Source organism: Armigeres subalbatus, chromosome 2 (genome assembly GCF_024139115.2).
Source record: "Armigeres subalbatus isolate Guangzhou_Male chromosome 2, GZ_Asu_2, whole genome shotgun sequence".
Taxonomy (NCBI): Eukaryota; Metazoa; Arthropoda; class Insecta; order Diptera; family Culicidae; genus Armigeres; species Armigeres subalbatus.
Window position 1 is genome coordinate 123174825 of NC_085140.1, and position 18340 is coordinate 123193164.

The 18340-nt window shown below is 44.9% G+C and overlaps 2 protein-coding genes across 6 annotated transcripts in view; both read right to left on the minus strand.

Annotated features, from left to right (window-relative positions):
* The window catches only part of LOC134210782 (protein vein), a 282155-nt gene that overhangs the window by 223105 nt on the left and 40710 nt on the right, over positions 1-18340 (minus strand). The gene's annotated exons all lie outside the window — the stretch shown is intronic.
* On the minus strand, positions 15013-17244 carry LOC134215052 (uncharacterized). Its single transcript, XM_062694309.1, has 2 exons — positions 16977-17244; positions 15013-15937 (listed from the first exon to the last, which is right to left on the minus strand). The coding sequence occupies exons 1-2, from the start codon at positions 17217-17219 to the stop codon at positions 15032-15034; spliced, it is 1149 nt and encodes a 382-aa protein (XP_062550293.1). The 5' UTR covers positions 17220-17244; the 3' UTR covers positions 15013-15031.

The following is an 18340-nucleotide window of genomic DNA, read 5'->3' on the forward strand; positions in this document are numbered from 1 at the left end:
ATCGAGGTTTATGTTTGTTTTTTCTTCAATATCGTGCCATCTTTGAAAGATTATTTCAGGAAACGGCCTAAACTGCACATTCCGGCTGGTGATGCCGACCAACACGGACCATCACAAGTCAGCCGTGGAGTTCCTCGAGGTCCCAGATATGAGTTCTACACTCATGACCTCCCCGGCACGAAGCCGCTCAAGGCTTTGCTGCGAGGGCTCCATGACATGGAGGAAAATGAGCTCATCCAGGAGTTGGAAGGCAGCGGGCTCAAGCCGGTCGCGGTGCACAAAATTGCTCCTCACGACAAGACGAGAAGGTAATGACCAGCTTTATCTGGTCCACCTGGAGCATGGCTCCACCACCTTCAAGGACCTAAAGCTGGTTGAGATAATCAACCATACCGCGATATCGCCCAGTGCACCACGACGTTACGCAGTGTATCAACTGCTTCAACTTCGGGCACGGAACCAGAAACTGCCGCATGAAGCCGCGCTGTAACAAGTGTGATGAAACGCACCCAACTGACGAGTGCGACAAGATGGAGGTGGCCGATCCCAAGTGCGCCAACAGTGGCAACAAACATCGAGCCACCACAAAGGGTTGCCCAAAGCGAGCCGAGCTCCTGAAAATCCGGAAGAAGGCTTCCACCAGGAACCTTCCGAAGAAGAACCGTGTTACTGTAGTCAACGAGGTGAATTATCCGGCCATCGGCCCTTCGAGCGATTCCAATCCTCCCACCGTTGCAACCGTACAAGCGACTGGCAGCGGCAGCTGCGTTGGTTCAAGCTCCAGCAACATCAGCACCATCCACCAGTGAATGGCCCCCACTTCCTCCTTCTGGGTTCCGTCTGCAGCCGGAGAACGAAAACGGCCCCCTGAAGAATCTGCTCCGCTATACACCCCGGAGCAGCTGAAGCCGATCTTTGCACAGCTCGTAACTCGGCTGCGCGGCTACAAAACCCGTTTCGACCAGGTCTTCACTCTTGGCATGCTCATTATTGAAAATGGCTGCTAGGGTGGGCCTGGTCAACTGGAACGCTTGCTCGATTAAGAGCAGAAGCATCGCACTGGCTGATTTCCTCGAGGAGAAGGAGATCGACGTGGCGTTCATCACTGAAACGCACCTTAAACCGGAGGTGAACGTCCACCTCCCGAACTTTCGCATTGTGCGACTCGACCGGCCGTCCAGGGGAGGTGGTGTGGCCATCGCACTCGCACTCGCAACTGAGCATCATCGAGGCCATCGGTGAACATCATCGAAGTGACTACTTCCGTCAGCACAATCACGCTCATCGCGGCGTACTGCCCAACTCAAGCTAAAGCCGGCAATGGTTTATCGGCCGCCCTTCGGAGGGACATCGTCAAGCTAACGCGGAGACAAGGGCAGTACATCATTACCGGCGACCTGAATGCCAAACATCAAGCCTGGGGCAACAGTCGCGGCAATCGAAATAGCACTTTTTGGAGCAAGGATATGAAGGATGGCCGCTACACGATCTCGAGCCTGGATTCCCCCACTCGGCTGAGCCGGTCCGGTATCCACGCAACCCTCAACTTATACATAACCAACATGAACGATCACGTCTCGCAGCCGGTCGTCTACCAGGAGCTCAGATCGGATCACTATCTGGTGGTAGCGGAAGTGGGCTCCTCGGTCAATTGGCACCAGCAGTTACGGCGAAACTACCATCTAGTGAACTGGCAGCGGTTCCAGCAATGCGTCGACAACACCATCGATTACGAGGTGCGTCCAGGGACGCCGGAAAGTATCGACCGACAGCTGTGCGCCATCGAAGAGGCAATCTCGGTGGCCAGAGAGCAGCATGTCCAGACGGCTCGGGATGTAAGCAACTCCATAAACATCGATACATTCACCAAGGATTTTTTGTGTGTCTTTATTAAGGAGACTTTCTTCTGGAAAATGACTAAAATACTAAAATCCAAGCCTGCATTTTCCACCTTTGATCCCATTAGACAGGGCTGCGAAATGGTGAGTTGACATGCGGGAAGGAGCGCCTAACATAGCTCTGGTCCTCACAAGTCCCAATACTCACGCTTCCACGGGTCTGCCGATGACAATTGACCGCCAGCTAAGGGTTGCGTACTTGGCTGGTAATGTAGCCTGATCACTGTTACCCTTCTGGCATCAGCTAGAGTGAGGGTTCGACAGTGGGCTCGTTTGAACTTCTATAATGGGTCCCCAGCACGCCCTATCAAAGCGAACGTATGCTGCTCAAAGCGCACTAGCCTAGTCCTGGTGTTGGGCGGGACTTTAAACAAATTTTACCCGACTGATCGAGCGTCTGTTCACCAAGGAGGTGCGGCTTCAACAGCGTCTGTTCTGGCATCCAGCGGCTGAGTATGAAATGCTATTCCCCGGAAGCTATACCTAAGATGGCAGCCCCATCCCGGTGGATAGGGAACCTTGGGCCAACAACCTACTGTTCCCGAAACATCAATTTGTTCGAGAATCCGATAATGAAAGAATACGGACTGATTTTACGGCGACGACTCTTAGCGCGAAACAACGGACACGAATAGGAACATGGAACGTTTTAATCCTAGCCCAGCAGGGTAAATTGGCACAACTTGCCAATGAGGCACGCCGCATGAAGCTTGAGATCCTGGGACTGAGTGAAGTCCGTTGGCCAAACTTTGGAGAACACAGAACGCCGTCGGGACAAGTTCTGCTATACTCTGGTTTACGAGGTGAACACGCTCCCCGGCATCGCGGAGTTGGCTTCCTGCTAAGCGCTCAGGCACACTCTGCGCTTATGAAGTGGGAACCTATAAGTGAAAGGATAATCGTTGCCAGATTTAGAACACGGGTCCGAAACCTTACTATAATCCAATGTTATGCGCCAACCGATGCTGCCGATCTGCAAGACAAAGAGAACTTCTACAGTCAACTCAATGCCGTCGTAGATAGAATTCCGAAGGGTGATATCAAGATCTGTTTGGGCGACTTCAATGCGAAGATCGGATCCGACAACTCGAACCATGAGCGCATTATGGGACGCCATGGTCTCGGAGAAATGAGCGAAAACGGAGAGCTGTTCGCAGAATTTTGTGGTAATAACGACATGGTGATCGGGGATCGCTCTTCCCTCATCGACCGGTTCACAAGGTCACGTGGGTCTCCCGTGACGGCTTTACAGAAAATCAAATCGACCACATCTGCATCAGCCGAAAATGGAAACGGAGCCTTCTTGATGTACGGAATAAACGTAGTGCCGATATCGCGTCTGATCATCACCTCCTCATCGGCGAAATACGCCTGCGCATTGCGCGGATTCGTCGGCAGGAGGAAAGAGTTGGACGACGATTCAACACACGCCGACTGGAAGATGCCACGGTGAAACGGTCCTTCGTTGAAGAACTGGAGACGCGTGCTGCAGATATTCCGGAAGGTGGCAGCGTGGAAGACCAATGGACCGCCATCAAGAATGCCTTCATCGCCACCAGCGAGAACAATCTGGGCGAACTACGCACCCAGAGAAAACAATGGATCACCGATGAGACCTGGAGGAAGATAGAGGAGCGAAGAGAAGCCAAAGCCGCGATAGAGCGATCGAAAACCAGAGGAGCCAAAGTCTTAGCCCGTCAACGATACACGGCTCTTGAGAAGGAAGTAAAACGCTCATGTCGACGGGACAAGCGAGCGTGGGCAGACTCTCTGGCCGACGAAGGAGAGAGAGCCGCCGCAACCGGGGACATTCGCCTCCTCTACGATATCTCACGACGCTTAAGCGGGGCGAAGATGAATGCAACGATGCCTGTGAAAGACGCGAATGATCAGTTATTGACCGACCCAACTGACCAGCTGAAACGCTGGTTCGAGCACTTCGAAAAACTTTTTCAAGTGCCAACCAGGCCATCACCACCTCGGCATGATCTGCCTAGGATCCGACGTATAACACGTGTCAATACCGAAGCTCCATCACTGCTAGAGATTCAAACAGCCATCCAAAGCATGAAATCGAATAAAGCCCCAGGGGTCGACCGCATATCAGCCGAGATGCTCAAAGCTGACCCCATGACATCCGCTCAACTACTGCATCGTTTATTTCGTAATATCTGGGACACCGCAACTTTCCCGGTCGACTGGATGCAAGGTATCTTAGTGAAGGTGCCCAAAAGGGTTACCTGACTGTATGCGATAACTGGCGAGGCATTATGTTGCTGTGTACCGTTCTCAAAGTTCTGTGCAAAATTATCCTAGCCCGGATTCAGGAGAAGATCGATGCGACTCTCCGGCGGCAGCAAGCCGGATTCCGTGCCGGAAGATCCTGTGTGGACCATATTGTCACGCTCCGCATCATTTTGGAGCAGGTTAACGAATTCCAAGAGTCCCTTTACTTGGTATTCATTGACTACGAAAAAGCTTTCGACCGTCTCAATCACGAGAATATGTGGGGCGCCCTGAGACGCAAGGGGTTCCTGAGAAAATCATCGGCCTCATCGAAGCACAGTACGAGGCCTTTTCGTGTAGAGTGCTGCACAATGGGGTCCTGTCCGACCCTATCCGGGTCGTAGCTGGTGTGAGGCAAGGATGTATTCTATCACCGTTACTGTTCCTCATCGTAATCGATGAGATTCTGGTAGATGCGATTGACCGTGAACCAAACCGCGGGCTGTTATGGCAGCCTATAACCATGGAGCACCTAAACGACTTCGAATTGGCGGATGACGTTGCACTCCTCGCGCAACGGCGCTCTGATATGCAGAGTAAGCTCAACGACCTTGCCGATCGCTCCTCCTCGGCAGGTTTAGTCATCAACGTCAACAAAACCAAATCGTTGGATGTAAACACGGTGACTCCTTCCAGTTTCACAGTAGCCGGGCAACCAGTGGAGAATGTTGAAAGCTTCCAATATCTTGGTAGCCAAATGGCGTCAGACGGCGGTACCAAGATCGACATAGGCGCACGGATCAAGAAAGCAAGGGCTGCCTTTGCGAGTTTAAGAAATATCTGGAAAACAGGCAGATAAGTGAACGCACCAAAATACGAATTTTCAACTCTAACGTGAAATCTGTGCTGTTATACGCTAGCGAAACATGGTGTGTATCAGTGGAGAACACTCAACGGCTGCAGGTGTTCATTAACAGATGCCTGCGGTATATAATTCGGGCCTGGTGGCCTCACAACTGGATCTCAAACAACGAGCTCCATCGTCGTTGTCACCAGAGGCCGATAACAACAGAAATTCGGGGTCGGAAGTGGGGCTGGGTCGGCCACACTCTACGTAGGGGCGGAAACGAAATCTGTAAGCAAGCATTAGACTGGAACCCAGCGGGACATCGCAGCAGAGGCAGACCCAGAGGCTCATGGCGGCGAAGCCTCAATAAAGAAATAAAAGAAGTCGACCGAAATCTAACCTGGCAACAGGTTAAAGCGATAGCCGGGCATCGCTCAGGATGGAGATCTTTCAAGTCGGCCCTTTGTACCACCGGAGGTGTACAGGATCCATAAGTAAAAATCCCATTAGACAATAATGGCTCTAAGGATCGCTTGATAACTCCTGCAGAGAAGGTCGCTGAAATAGGTCGTCACTTCGTCAGCTCACACAATCTTGGGCAGAACGTCGTCAGTCCACACGAAGCAGCCGTCAACGAGCATGCTAACATCATCCACTTGATTCCCAACGACTTCTCGAAGGAGTTGGAGGTCTCAGCTGGCAAATTGACGGCCTGTATCAAATCATCGAAAAACATGAAAGCCCCAGGCTTCGACAGCATCCTGAATCTCGAGCTCAAACACATGAGTGCCCCATTCTTTGAGCACCTCTCGCTGATCTTTAATCAGTGTCTCTGGCTCAGCTACTTCCCATCGTCCTGGAAGTCGGCGAAAGTCATCCCCATCCGGAAGTCTGGGAAGGATCCTTCCTCCCCCAAAAGTTATCGTTCCATCAGCCTTCTCTCAGGATTATCCAAGCTATTCGAAAAAGCTATTCATCACCGGCTACTCAACATCTTGCTCGAGGAACAGTTTGGTTTCCGACGCGGTCGGTCAACCGTACACCAACTGACTCGAGTTACCAACGTCCTCAGACGGAATAAGTTTGTCTCAAAAACATCCGCCATGGTCTTACTCGATGTCGAGAAGGCATTTGACAATGTATGGCATGATGGCCTGGTGTACAAACTACATCGCTACAATCTTCCCAGCTACCTGGTAAAAATCATCAACAATTACCTGTCGGCAAGGACATTCCGGGTCTCAATCAGCGGAGCGAGTTCCAATGCGCACAATATCATGGCAGGCGTCCCCCAGGGCAGTATCCTCGGGCCCCTGCTTTTCAATCTGTTCACGTCCGACATGCCAAATCCTCCAGAAGGCGGCATTCTGTCTCTGTTCGCAGATGACACCTCCATCGTCTACAACGGTAGAGTGATCAGAGCGCTAGTGGCAAAACTCCAACGAGGCCTGAATGCCCTGAGAGAATATCTCACCAGCTGGAAGATCTGTATCAACGCGACGAAGACCCAGGTCATCATCTTCCCCCACTCTAAATCTCCTAAGCATGTTCCGCCTGGGGACGCATTTTGAGATTTATGCATTTTTCACGCGGTTTTTGAATTTGCGTAGTTATTTTAACGCGGATTTTCCAAAAAGTTAGTTACAGTTTTGATTTACGCGAAACGTGAATCCCCCAAGTCAAATCTGACTTCAGTGTAGGTATTCACACTTTCTACAATCACCTTTTTGCATTGAGATCTTCTTCTTCTGCGATGGCTCTTCATTCCAGCTGGAACTTGGCCTGCTATTGAACTTTGTGTTCTATTAGCATCACCAATTAGCAATAGCACACTGGTCCATTTTTGCATATTTTAGAACATTATTTTGTAGGTCTATGGTAGATGAAAAATCTTACTGTAGTACTGGATTGAAACTGGATAAAACCACATTTGGCATAGTCCATAGCAACAAGCTTTATTTGGCATGCGATGTCAGCCGAAATAATAACAGAAGTGGACTATGTAATAATATCTTTATTAGATAACAATTTCTTTCGCTGACAACCTACACAGTTGAGCGGTTTCAGCTCCTTATGTTCAAAACAGAACCAATACGTCATGACCTTTCCTACCACGCTGTTTGCAATCAAACTAACGTAAATACTAAAATCCTCCCCAAACATAACATAAAAATAAAAACAAAATTATTTCGCCTTATGCTGCGGATCGAGTGTCTCATCTACATGCGCGCAGACAGCCTGTTACAAGATGATGTGGGTAGCAGTAGCAGACACACTCTCTCTCTATCGCTGCACGGTAGGTGCCGCAGTGCAGAAGCCACAGCAAAGCGCGCCCTGACAGCTGACAGAAGGGCGAAATGGAAAATTTCATCTCGCACACACGCTTTTCCTTGCGGGCTCAGTTCGACGATCTGCCGACGCGCACACACCGATGCTGTGATGATTTTCTATGCTTGCGTCGCGATGCGTGCACAAAGCAAAGGGCGCACTGAGGCGTATATGTGGCTGAACAACATACGCGCGTGTACGATTACACGAGGAACTCACGTTTTGCTCACTCGAAAGACGGGCAACGACGACGCGACGCAACGCAACGACGACGACGGTCGCTACTGTTTGTTATTTTGGATTTTTGTGAAGATCGAGTGGCAGCCCAGTTACGATCGTCAACCCGTCAGCAGTGTGTTCTGTCGTCGTGGTCGTCGCGCTAAAGTGAGTTTCGCCGATACTGTGCCCTCCTGTTCCTTCCCTCGCCACGGGGCGCGGCTGTTGCGGCACGGTTGAGTTACGTCCGCGAGATTTTCTCAGACGGAAAACCAAATCACCAAAACAGAATTGGGAGCAGAGGGAACGCAAACTGAGACAGACGGCAGTGCGCTACCAGATTTGATATGTCTTTGGCTAATTGCGCGATTGCGTGGCATTCTAATACAATTGATAGTGAATGCCAAATTCACTCGAATAAAGAATTACAGAGAAATGTATTTGTTGTTTTACAAGATATTGTGATATTGTCAAATCTTCACAACATCGATATTGAATGGTTATTTAGTTTCAATTCTTCCCACGCTTCCAATCGATCCTTTTACCTTTATCCATGAGTTTCTAGCATTCAGCTGTTACAGTACTATCTGAGAGTTTTTATATTCAATTATAACTTTTTATATTGTTTCACATTTTATCGTGGCCACAAAGCTGCGAGCGACAATGTCCCATTGGGGGATGTACAGTCAGAGAAGGAGAAGTTTTTCTTTATACCTGTTGCAATGCACATAAAAAATACGAGGCTGGTAGGCGAAATGATCTCTTTTATTTTAGTTAATTTCATTATCAAGGCTGTTTTAGACAAACATCAAACATTTGACATTTTCGTCTACTCCTCTTAGAAAGATTTTTATTTTCAGTTTTAAAATCCATTAAGACTTTCTCGTCTTAACTACTTTTTCGATAAGAATTTTTACTAATAATTCACTTCATGTGTGTGACACTAGCTTGAAACGGCTTATGGGCTAATTACGTCCCATAAAATCCTGACAAGCTTTATCTCAACAATCTTTCTAATCATATCGCCTAGCGGGAGCTAGGTGGGAGTAGGCTCACATGGGCGTTCCTGATTGCACCTATTCATTCTCGAGTTTCTTCGCTTTGGAGGGAGTTATCTGAAGGGCACATCCAACCCCCGCATGGCAGATTTTAGTTCTGCATAAGAACCTTACAGAAAAAGTATAATATTTTGGAATACATAATTTCGGAAGATTCTAATACAAACACTATATTGAAATCTTACACTTTTGTCATTGGCGTAACTACAGGGGGGCTAGGGGGCTTTAGCCCTACCTAGGATCATACTAGCCTCGCTAGATTTTTTGCTACAAAGAATTACTTATTTTCATTAACTCTCTTCATAACACTACAGCAAATTGATTGCATTTCGTAATGTTCTCAAACTCCTAACAAATTTCGTCTGATTTTTGGAAACGTTGAGTATCCAAATGAGAAGTTCTCTTTCTTTCACAAACAAATTTACATCGGATTTAATAAACATGTATATTTTTGAAGCAATTTGATGAAATTGGTATCCATGTAGCAGATGTTTGAAGAAAACTAATTTATCTACCGTGCTAAGTTAGAAATTTTGCAAATATTAGCGAAAAAGAGAGTTATAAAAGAGACATTTGATGTTAGAATTGTCATATCTTGCGATAGGAATGCTATACACGAATGCTATCACAATGCCTTGATTCTTAGTACTAGATATCATTACTCACTTAAGTTGGAGTACACTCCAAATAATCTGAACATTTTTTCCACCTGTCTTTTCAGGTACATTTGGGGGGGGGGGGCTTAGCCCTCTTTGGACAAAAATTAAGTACCCCCCCCCCTAACTCCGTTAGCAATGATGGTTCTCCGTAGTTGCATGTCCGAAAGATTGTGAAACTATTGAGAACTTGAGCTACAGGTCCTAAGCCCTGGTAAAGGAGGAAGGTTGCGATGGCTGTTATTCATGGCCATCGTGTAAAGCAAAAATGGATAAACCCCAATGCCAAGGTGTCATGCGACCCGTGCCGAGGGCTGAATGGTTGAGGGGGTTCTAAACATGCTCAACCGCGAACGGAGCCTGGGGTGCACCAGGGCGAACACCCCAGTAAGCAGCCCTTACTGCACTACGGCGGGGCACTGGTGCAGCGGACATTTATTTCCCTAGCTACTCGTGGGACCAAAAATGAGTACAAATTCTACAAACAACCCTTAAGGTGACGACTGCCTCTCTCAGTCGTGTGAGAGCGAAGTGGAGAATACTCTGAGTCAGCTTGGCCTTACCGAAGACCAGCTACTCAGTAGTTCGCAGGAGAAGATGGAAATATCCTGCCCCTCAACGCCTATCTCCCGGAGCAGCGCATGTTTCGACAAAGCTGATCCAGATCTACAACCCCCCTCATCGACCGACTCCAACCTGCTGGACATGGAAGATAACGAAGATGATGGTATAAGGATCATCATCAACCCCCAAAAATCTTTAGCAAGTAGCAAAGGATCCGAAGATAACAAGGGTTCTACGGAAGCCGAGGGTGCTCCGAGAAAGAAAATGCCCACACTCACACGCTCGCAGAGGAAGCAGCATAGAACTCTCCGGGAGAAGGGAAAAGACCGGAATGAGGCCTTGTCCATAATCCTGAATAAGGAGAGCGAGCCCACTTCCTCAAAACGCTCGAGAAACGACCTAGACAAATCCGCCACAGAGGACCCCAAACAAAAAAGGATGACGCATCATCTTTTTTTTTTTTTTTTCTTGAGCAAGGGTAAACGGAAATCTGCAACCAGACACCTGAGGAGGTACTCAGGTAGTGTGGGGATGGGTATGTCATGTAACTCTTACCCGACCCACTAAAACCAAAACCCTTTCGCCAGTCCGTACCCCCGGCCCGCAATTAAGCAATACATCAGGGGGGGACTATTGAGAACGCTCACGCCTATGCTAACGCACTTGACGTCAATACACACAACATCGACTTCAAGGGTGGCTACCTCACCACCCGTCGATCGCAAGCTATGATAGTAACCTAACGGTCCGTATCATAATCTCACGTTGGAGACGAGCACCCCGACAACAACCACCGCGCGTGAACCGCAATGACCTCTATATCTACATACTGAGGTCCCCGCAGCCCACCCGCGACATGTTGGTTGTCGGGGTGAGCAAATATTCACTGCATCACAGGTGCCCTTACTGCACTCGTTGGTTTTGTTCAAGACGCCACCACCGCTGCAGTTTCGACATGATCTCTTGTGATGCTGTGTTCACCGCATTCCATATAGCTTCTTCCCGGCACATCCTCTCGACGAGGTTGTCCGGGGTTGTATCCATACCACTTATAAGCAGCATGGCATTGCGTTCTATCTCGAATCGCGGGCATGCGAACATCACATGCTCTGCCGATTCTACCTTACCTACACATTCAGGACACTCCGCAGAATCTGCGAAGCCAAACCTGTGTAGGAATTTCTTAAAGCAGCCATGTTCAGACAACACCTGTGTTAGGTGGAAGTTGACTTGACCATGCTTCCTTTCAACCCAGTTGGACACATCTGGAATCAGTCTGTGGGTCCAACGACCTTTGACTGCGGTGTCCCATGCTCTTTGCCATTTAAGCAACGAAGCTGCTCTCTTGACACGTCGCACTTGCACCGAGTCCCTTTCGTTGTAGCACTCCACATCCTCCTCTAAGAGTATGTCGATCGGCATCATTCCAGCTATAACGCACACCGCCTCATATGATATGGTGCGATATGCGCTCGCGACACGTAAACACATCAGCCGGTGTACTCTGATCAATTTCTTTACATTGTACTCGGCTTTTAGTGCTGCGGCCCATGCCGGCACGCCATAACGGATGATAGACAATGCTACGCCAGCTATCAGCCTACGCACTTGACTATGCACCGCCGATCTGTTGGACATCATTCGTGATAAAGATTTTATCGCCAATGAAGCCCACTGACATGCATAATCGACGTGGCTCGTAAAATTGAGCTTATCATCGATCATCACGCCCAGATGCTTGAGAGACCTCACGGAGTTAACTGTGCAGGTCCCTACTCTTATCCTAGCCTGTTGCAACCCATGACGGTTATGCACTACCACGACTTCCGTCTTGTGGTGTGCAAGGGATAACCGTCTCGAGTTGAGCCATTCCTCCACTCTGCCAATCGCGTATGAAGCCTTTAATCTAACTTCGTCGAGAGTGTCATCTGCTACTTCTAGCATTACGTCATCCGCGAAGCCTTCTATCTTCACTCCGGCCGGGAGACTTAGGCGTAATACTCCATCGTACATAATATTCCACAGAACCGGTCCGAGGATCGATCCCTGTGGAACACCCGCTGACACTACGATCGACTTTCGACCGGCATCAGTGTCGTATAACAGCACCCTATTCTGAAAATAGCTTTCAGTATCCTGCACAGGTAATCCGGAACTCTCAATCGGTGCAGGAGTCAGCAATTGCTGCCCAGCTAGCATTGTTAAACGCGTTTTTACATCAAGTGTAATCAACGCGCAGTACCTAATACCTCTTCTGTTTAAACCTCTCGCTATCTTGGCCGTATCCGTTACCGCTCGAATTGCTTCGATGGTAGAACGGCCCTTACGGAAGCCATACTGGTTGCTAGATAAGCCACCAGCACACTCTGTATAAGCCGACAATCTATTCAGAATGACCCTCTCTAGCAGCTTTCCAGCTGTGTCGAGTAGGCAAATTGGTCTGTATGCCGAAGGATCCCTCGGCTGTTTGCCAGGCTTCGGTAATAGCACCAATTTCTGCCGTTTCCATCGATCTGGGAAGTTTCCTTCGTCCATGCATCTCTGGAGGCAGCTCCTGAACATATCTGGATTGGCAAGAATGGCGTGTTTAAGGGCCAGCCCAAGTAGCACTTGCAACATCATAAAAAAAAGAAAAAAAAAATACTTGTTGTATATCAGTTGTAAATAAGATCTTTTGAAACACAAAATCATTAGCATGTTATTCCAATGTTTCATATGTCACAAATTCAAGTCACAAAATAGTTTGAAACAAATGTTAAATATTAGGTATTTTTCCTGAAATCTAACAAGCATCTGACTTATCTACTAACATGATTTTCTAGTGCGGAGTTAAGATGTTCTGTACATGTTTGATGCAACTTAGCCAGTTGAGTTAGAAAAATGGCAACCAAGGAGAAATATTCGCAAATCGACAGGGAATTATGGAAGAGAATTAAGAGAAACGGTCATTTCCGAAAACAAAAAAAAGCTCATTTGCTATCAACTATCGAATCAAATAGTCAAACCTGTGTTGAAAGTGATCCCATAATAGCTCGAAACGAAGCACCTCAAAATGATCCTGTTCCGACTACATCATCGTACATCGGAGAGCCGGCATCAAAGGAATATGCTCAGAATACTCCAAATGAAGACCAAAATATAGAGAGTTCAGATGATGAAGACGAAAATTTCGAACCTATTTCCGATCCCCAAGATTTATGTAATGATTTAAGGAATTGGGCTATTACATTTCAAATCAAGCATACTGCAATAAACTCACTGCTAAGTATTTTAAAGAGTCATATATCCACAAACAGTTTGCCAAATGATGCTAGAACTTTAATCCAAACCCCTAGAAAAACCGCCATTTCATCGGATGAGAGATTAGGCGGTCAATACTGGCATTATGGTTTAGTAAAAGTACTATCTGAGATGCTATCGAACTTTGATTTTGCTTTGGAAGAACTTTCATTGAACGTAAATATAGATGGTTTACCTACATTTAAAAGTTCTTCTCTATCGTTTTGGCCAATACTGGTGAATATTCACGAACTACGATCTCAGCACTCACCTCTTGTTGTTGGAGTATTTGCCGGAAATTGTAATTTCTCAAGCCATGAGCCATAGCATTTGACTTTAACTAAAATTAATTATTTCACAGACAAGCCTAAGGACGTTAATGCTTTCCTCGAACCATTTACCGAAGAACTCAACCAAATATTGAAAAACGGTCTAATCATTAATGGCTTTTGCATTAAAATCAAGCTCCGTTGTTTCATTTGTGATACCCCTGCGAGATCTATGCTCAGAGGTAATATTTAACTCTTTTTTTTCTCATCAACTTTTAATTGTACTGCTCATCGACACATTTTAAACTATTTCAGGCGTTATTGGTCACAATGGGTATAGCTCTTGTTTAAAATGCGTTACTGAAGGCGAGTACTCCCATGAGTATAGAACAATGATTTTCCCGGAAATAGATGCTGCGCTAAGAACGGATTCAGATTTCCGCGCACGTGTGTATGAAGGACATCATAAAAGTGACAGCATTTTAGAAAAAGTTATCGGAATAGACATGATAAACCATTTTCCAATCGGGGATGCTTTGCATCTTATTGACTTGGGAGTAACAAAAAGGTTTCTTAATGGTTGGAAATGTGGTACCTTAAATAATTTTAATGCAAGATGGACCGCTTCACAAGTGCAAAATGTCTCCAGCTTTTTGAGGCAATGCAAACTACCAAGAGAAATCAGACGTCCTGCTAGGAGTCTTGACCATTTAGCTAGATGGAAGGGGACTGAGTATCGAACATTTTTACTTTACTTGAGCCCTATCATAATGACAATGTTTTTTGATTCATCAGAAATTACTGATCATTTTTTAAACTTTTTCTGTGCTATTCACATATGCTCAAGACATGATCAGCCAAAAGAAAACTATGCGGTGGCTCGAAATTTGATACGAGACTTTTTAGAAGGAGTCAAAATTCTCTACGGAAAGCAGCTCTTCTGCAGCAATATGCACAATCTAGTGCATATGGTTGATGATGTTGAGAGATTTGGCCCTCTTGATTCGTTTGACGCTTATCCGTTCGAGTCTAGACTGTTTACTTTGAAAAAACTAATACGAAGTGGCAACCTCCCACTGTCTCAAATTTCAAAACGAATATCGGAAATACAGGCCAATGCAAGAAACTTTAAAACTACGACTAATAAGAGAGATTTCATACCAATTTTAAAAAATAAGTACAACGTTAATGATGATTCTGATAAAACTCTTGAGCTTTTATTGAAAGATGATAACGTAGTTTATTCGGTTATAAATCTGAACAATTTCATTTTGGACACTAGGTCAGATAGTGATAGGTGGGTTATAACAGATACATTCGATGTACTTATCGTAAATTATATTGTACATAACTTGCGAGATGGTAAAATTTATCTCCATGGGAACGCAGTGCATGATCTCACAGACTTTTTTGTAAAACCCATTGTTTCCTCATCATTGCTTATATATGCATCGAATCTTAAGTTCAAAACGCCACAGCTTTTAGAATTGCATAGGATTCGGGGAAAAATGGTTAAAATTAATTGCCAAAGACAAAATTTGCCGAAAGCTGTCCTCATTCCGTTAATACATACTATAACCTAAGTAATAAAACTTGAGACACATTTGTAAAAAGAGAACCAATTCATTATTTATTGTCACGTAAATCACAACAAAACTCAAGAAAATTTAATCTTGGAAAATATATTCGATTACTCCATATGAGCAATACTTTCACTAATCGTCTCTGGATCACATGAGCCTGAGCTTGTGTCCACTTCTGAGCTATCAACATTCTCATCCATTATAATCTCCGTTGGTTGCATCTCGGGTTGCTCAATAATCTTCTGTTTCCTCACTCTAGATGATGGTAGCCTACGCTCTCCTCCTGTCAGATACCTCTTCATTTCGGTATGTTTATGTCGCAGGTGATCACCCATAGCCTTGTGAACACCTTCTGTAGTGGACGAGTAGTCAGCTTCATATGTTATATTTTCGAAAAAGATAACAATGTTCGGATAGGATTTTTTAAATCCTTTGTTGGGGTTTTGATCCTGATGAATGCGTCTAGAATTACCCATCCAAGAGTACGGTAACAGCACGTTAGGTGCAATCAGCCGTCTAATTAGAATTTTGATAAATGTCTTCCCGTTTCGCTTCCCGTTCAAATCATACTGTGTTGAGACATATCGCATCATTTTCCCGTTGAAAACCGCATCTTTTAAGCTACTCTCGAAAGACTGCAACTGCTGATCGTCATTAATAGGGAAAAGTTTTTCCACCTCTTCAAAGTCCTCCTTCTTACGTTTTGACGCAGCAGGTGCAACAGCTTCTTTTCTCATTTCCAAATATTTGGAAACATCTGCTATGAAGGAAAAGATTTTTTGCAGGCAAGCTTCCATGCGTGTCAATCGCTGGTCAATGTCTTCTAGGGTGATGGAGGCAGTGGGAGGACAATTCTCGTTAGGTATATCGGTCACATTTATAGTGGAGTTGACTCCAGCGCCATCATTTGTATCTTCTGACACCTCCATATAGCAACCGTTCTCAAGCTGAATGTATTGCTTTCCATCAGTATCTTTAACGATCTGCAGTGGTTCCGATATAGATATTCCAATCTAAAAATATAAAACAAAATTGTTAATACACTTACCACAACATAAAATCCTTCAAAATAAAACACTGATAGTTTTGTTTGTATGCGAATACATATAGCACCTATCCAAAAAATACTCACGGTCTGAGATAGCAGAAAACATAGGTATACGAGCGTTATCAAAAAAGATTTTCCAACAGATTTTCAAAACAGATTGAACTACGACGTAATGATTACTATCAAAGTGATGATATGTACCTATACATGTGAAGCTACTTGTTAGGGGTCGTACACTTATTACGTGAGCAATTTTTCAAGGTTTTTCGATCCTCTCTCCCCCCCATGTAAGATTGCGTTTATACATGTGACAGAAACCCCCATGAGTGCTTACGTAATATGTGAACGGCCCCTTATCACGAAATGTAAAACTACTTATCTTGTAGAAGGGCGGACATATAAATTAGAATCATATTGCTACTGCATTTTAAATATCAAGTGCAGCACATATTTCAGATGTGAAACATATATTGACCAGCTCGTTTTAATCGTTCTCGAAATATTCATTAAACAAGCTTTATCCTCATTTTGGAATTTCTTTAAACAAACCCCGCAATACATACCGAATATAGACACTATAGGTTCCATAGACGAGCTGAGGCGAAGGCGAGTGTAGCCAAACGAACTGTCAGTTAGTGTAGCCAAACGAGCATGACGTCACTATTGCAACCCAAACACACTTAATCGAAATAACCAAACCGTGCCTGCGCTCGTCTATGGAACCTATAGTGTCTATAATAGCGAATTCCTTGGGCTATACTCTTTTTCACATCCGCTTATCTATTGACAATCAAATAGGATTTTTTACTCTGACAATGGTTTTGTTTACATCGCTGTGTTGCAGAGGAAAATGAAAAATCTGAGAACTTTTCTGGATTTGTGCTTTGTTTGTAACTTTTTGTTAATAAAAACTCAGAAGTTAAAAATAAACCAATTATACGGCTGGGGTGTTCAGTGTTCTAGTATATATACCAATAGTGTATAGATACCAAGAGTGAGTTTACCTGATTTGGTGGATCCTGTGGCTGGCATTGCGCTGTCGTAGTGCTGTATGAAGAAACTGTTCCTTGTTGTTGTCTAGTGATTCCGATTTGCTGTTTGGTTCTCGAATGCTCATTACTATTGAATGCTGCTATACTGTGAGCTTCAGCAAACTTGGGTAAATATATCTGTTGTGATACATTTTCCGATGTTGTAGTCGGAAGAAAGCTGAACGATTGACTTAACGTCGTCATTGGATTAACCATTTGTGATGATGAAGGTACAACAGGAAAGGTAAGTGGCACAGATGTATACGAACAAGAGGGATCGACCATTTGTTTAACATTCGACAATTCATTTGAATTTATATTGCGCGTCTCATTGATACGCGATACATTGATAGCTGATTGGTTATTGTTCGCGGGCAATGCAACCTAAAAATATAGAACAATTATATTGAATTCCTCATATGGTTATGACAAAAAATAAATACCTTCGTCGGCGATTGTTTAGGTGCAGCTAGCTGGTAGCTCTTCGATTGGAAGTGTGGCTTCTTCTTACCAGGGTTAGCACGAGTTCCTAAGCTGGTTTGTGCCGCATCTTCAGAATCAGTGATATACTCCAGTTTTCGTTCTAGTTGTTCAGCCGATTCGTAGGACTGTGCATAACCCACCACCTTGCATTTTTGCATGCGCCATGTTACTTTATCGGGGATTGAGTTTTGGTTTGTAGATAAAGCTGTTAAATTGCTGGGAGGCCAAAACACATTATTGTTCGATACCCATTTCGAAGGTACCACAGTTAGCACGGGCTTAGATTTTTTTGATTTTCTTGTTTGAACAACACAAAATGCCATTCTAAACAATAATTTTCCTCGGAGAAAAGCTGAAGTACTTGATGAACTGCACTGCCGTAATGATTTAATACTGCTTTGTGTTTGACACCTTTTCATAAGTGCTTTGAGAAGTCATAATACAGTTGCCGAAACGATCAGATGAGAGTAACGTACTTGCCATAAAGTAGAATATGTGACTTGTGGGACAAAATTGAGTCATATTGAAGTTGCTTCAACCAAATCGCTCTGTGTTGTGCTATTGAGGCAACTTGCCTCATTCGGACTTTGATTTGCTGTTATTTATTTGGTAATAAAACATTTTTATGACACTATTTTGGTGTTACCAGTTTACATTCACAAATAAAACAGTATTGACCAAAATTATTGACAAATCCGATAATATTGTTTTTCTTACATACTTAATCCAACTTTTTTTTATAATTTGAAATTGTGAATAATTCGTGTATATTGGTGATATATAGGGTAATGGTACCAATAGTGAAGGTATTAGTAGTTCCACAAAAGAACATATTTTTAATAATCGATAATTAT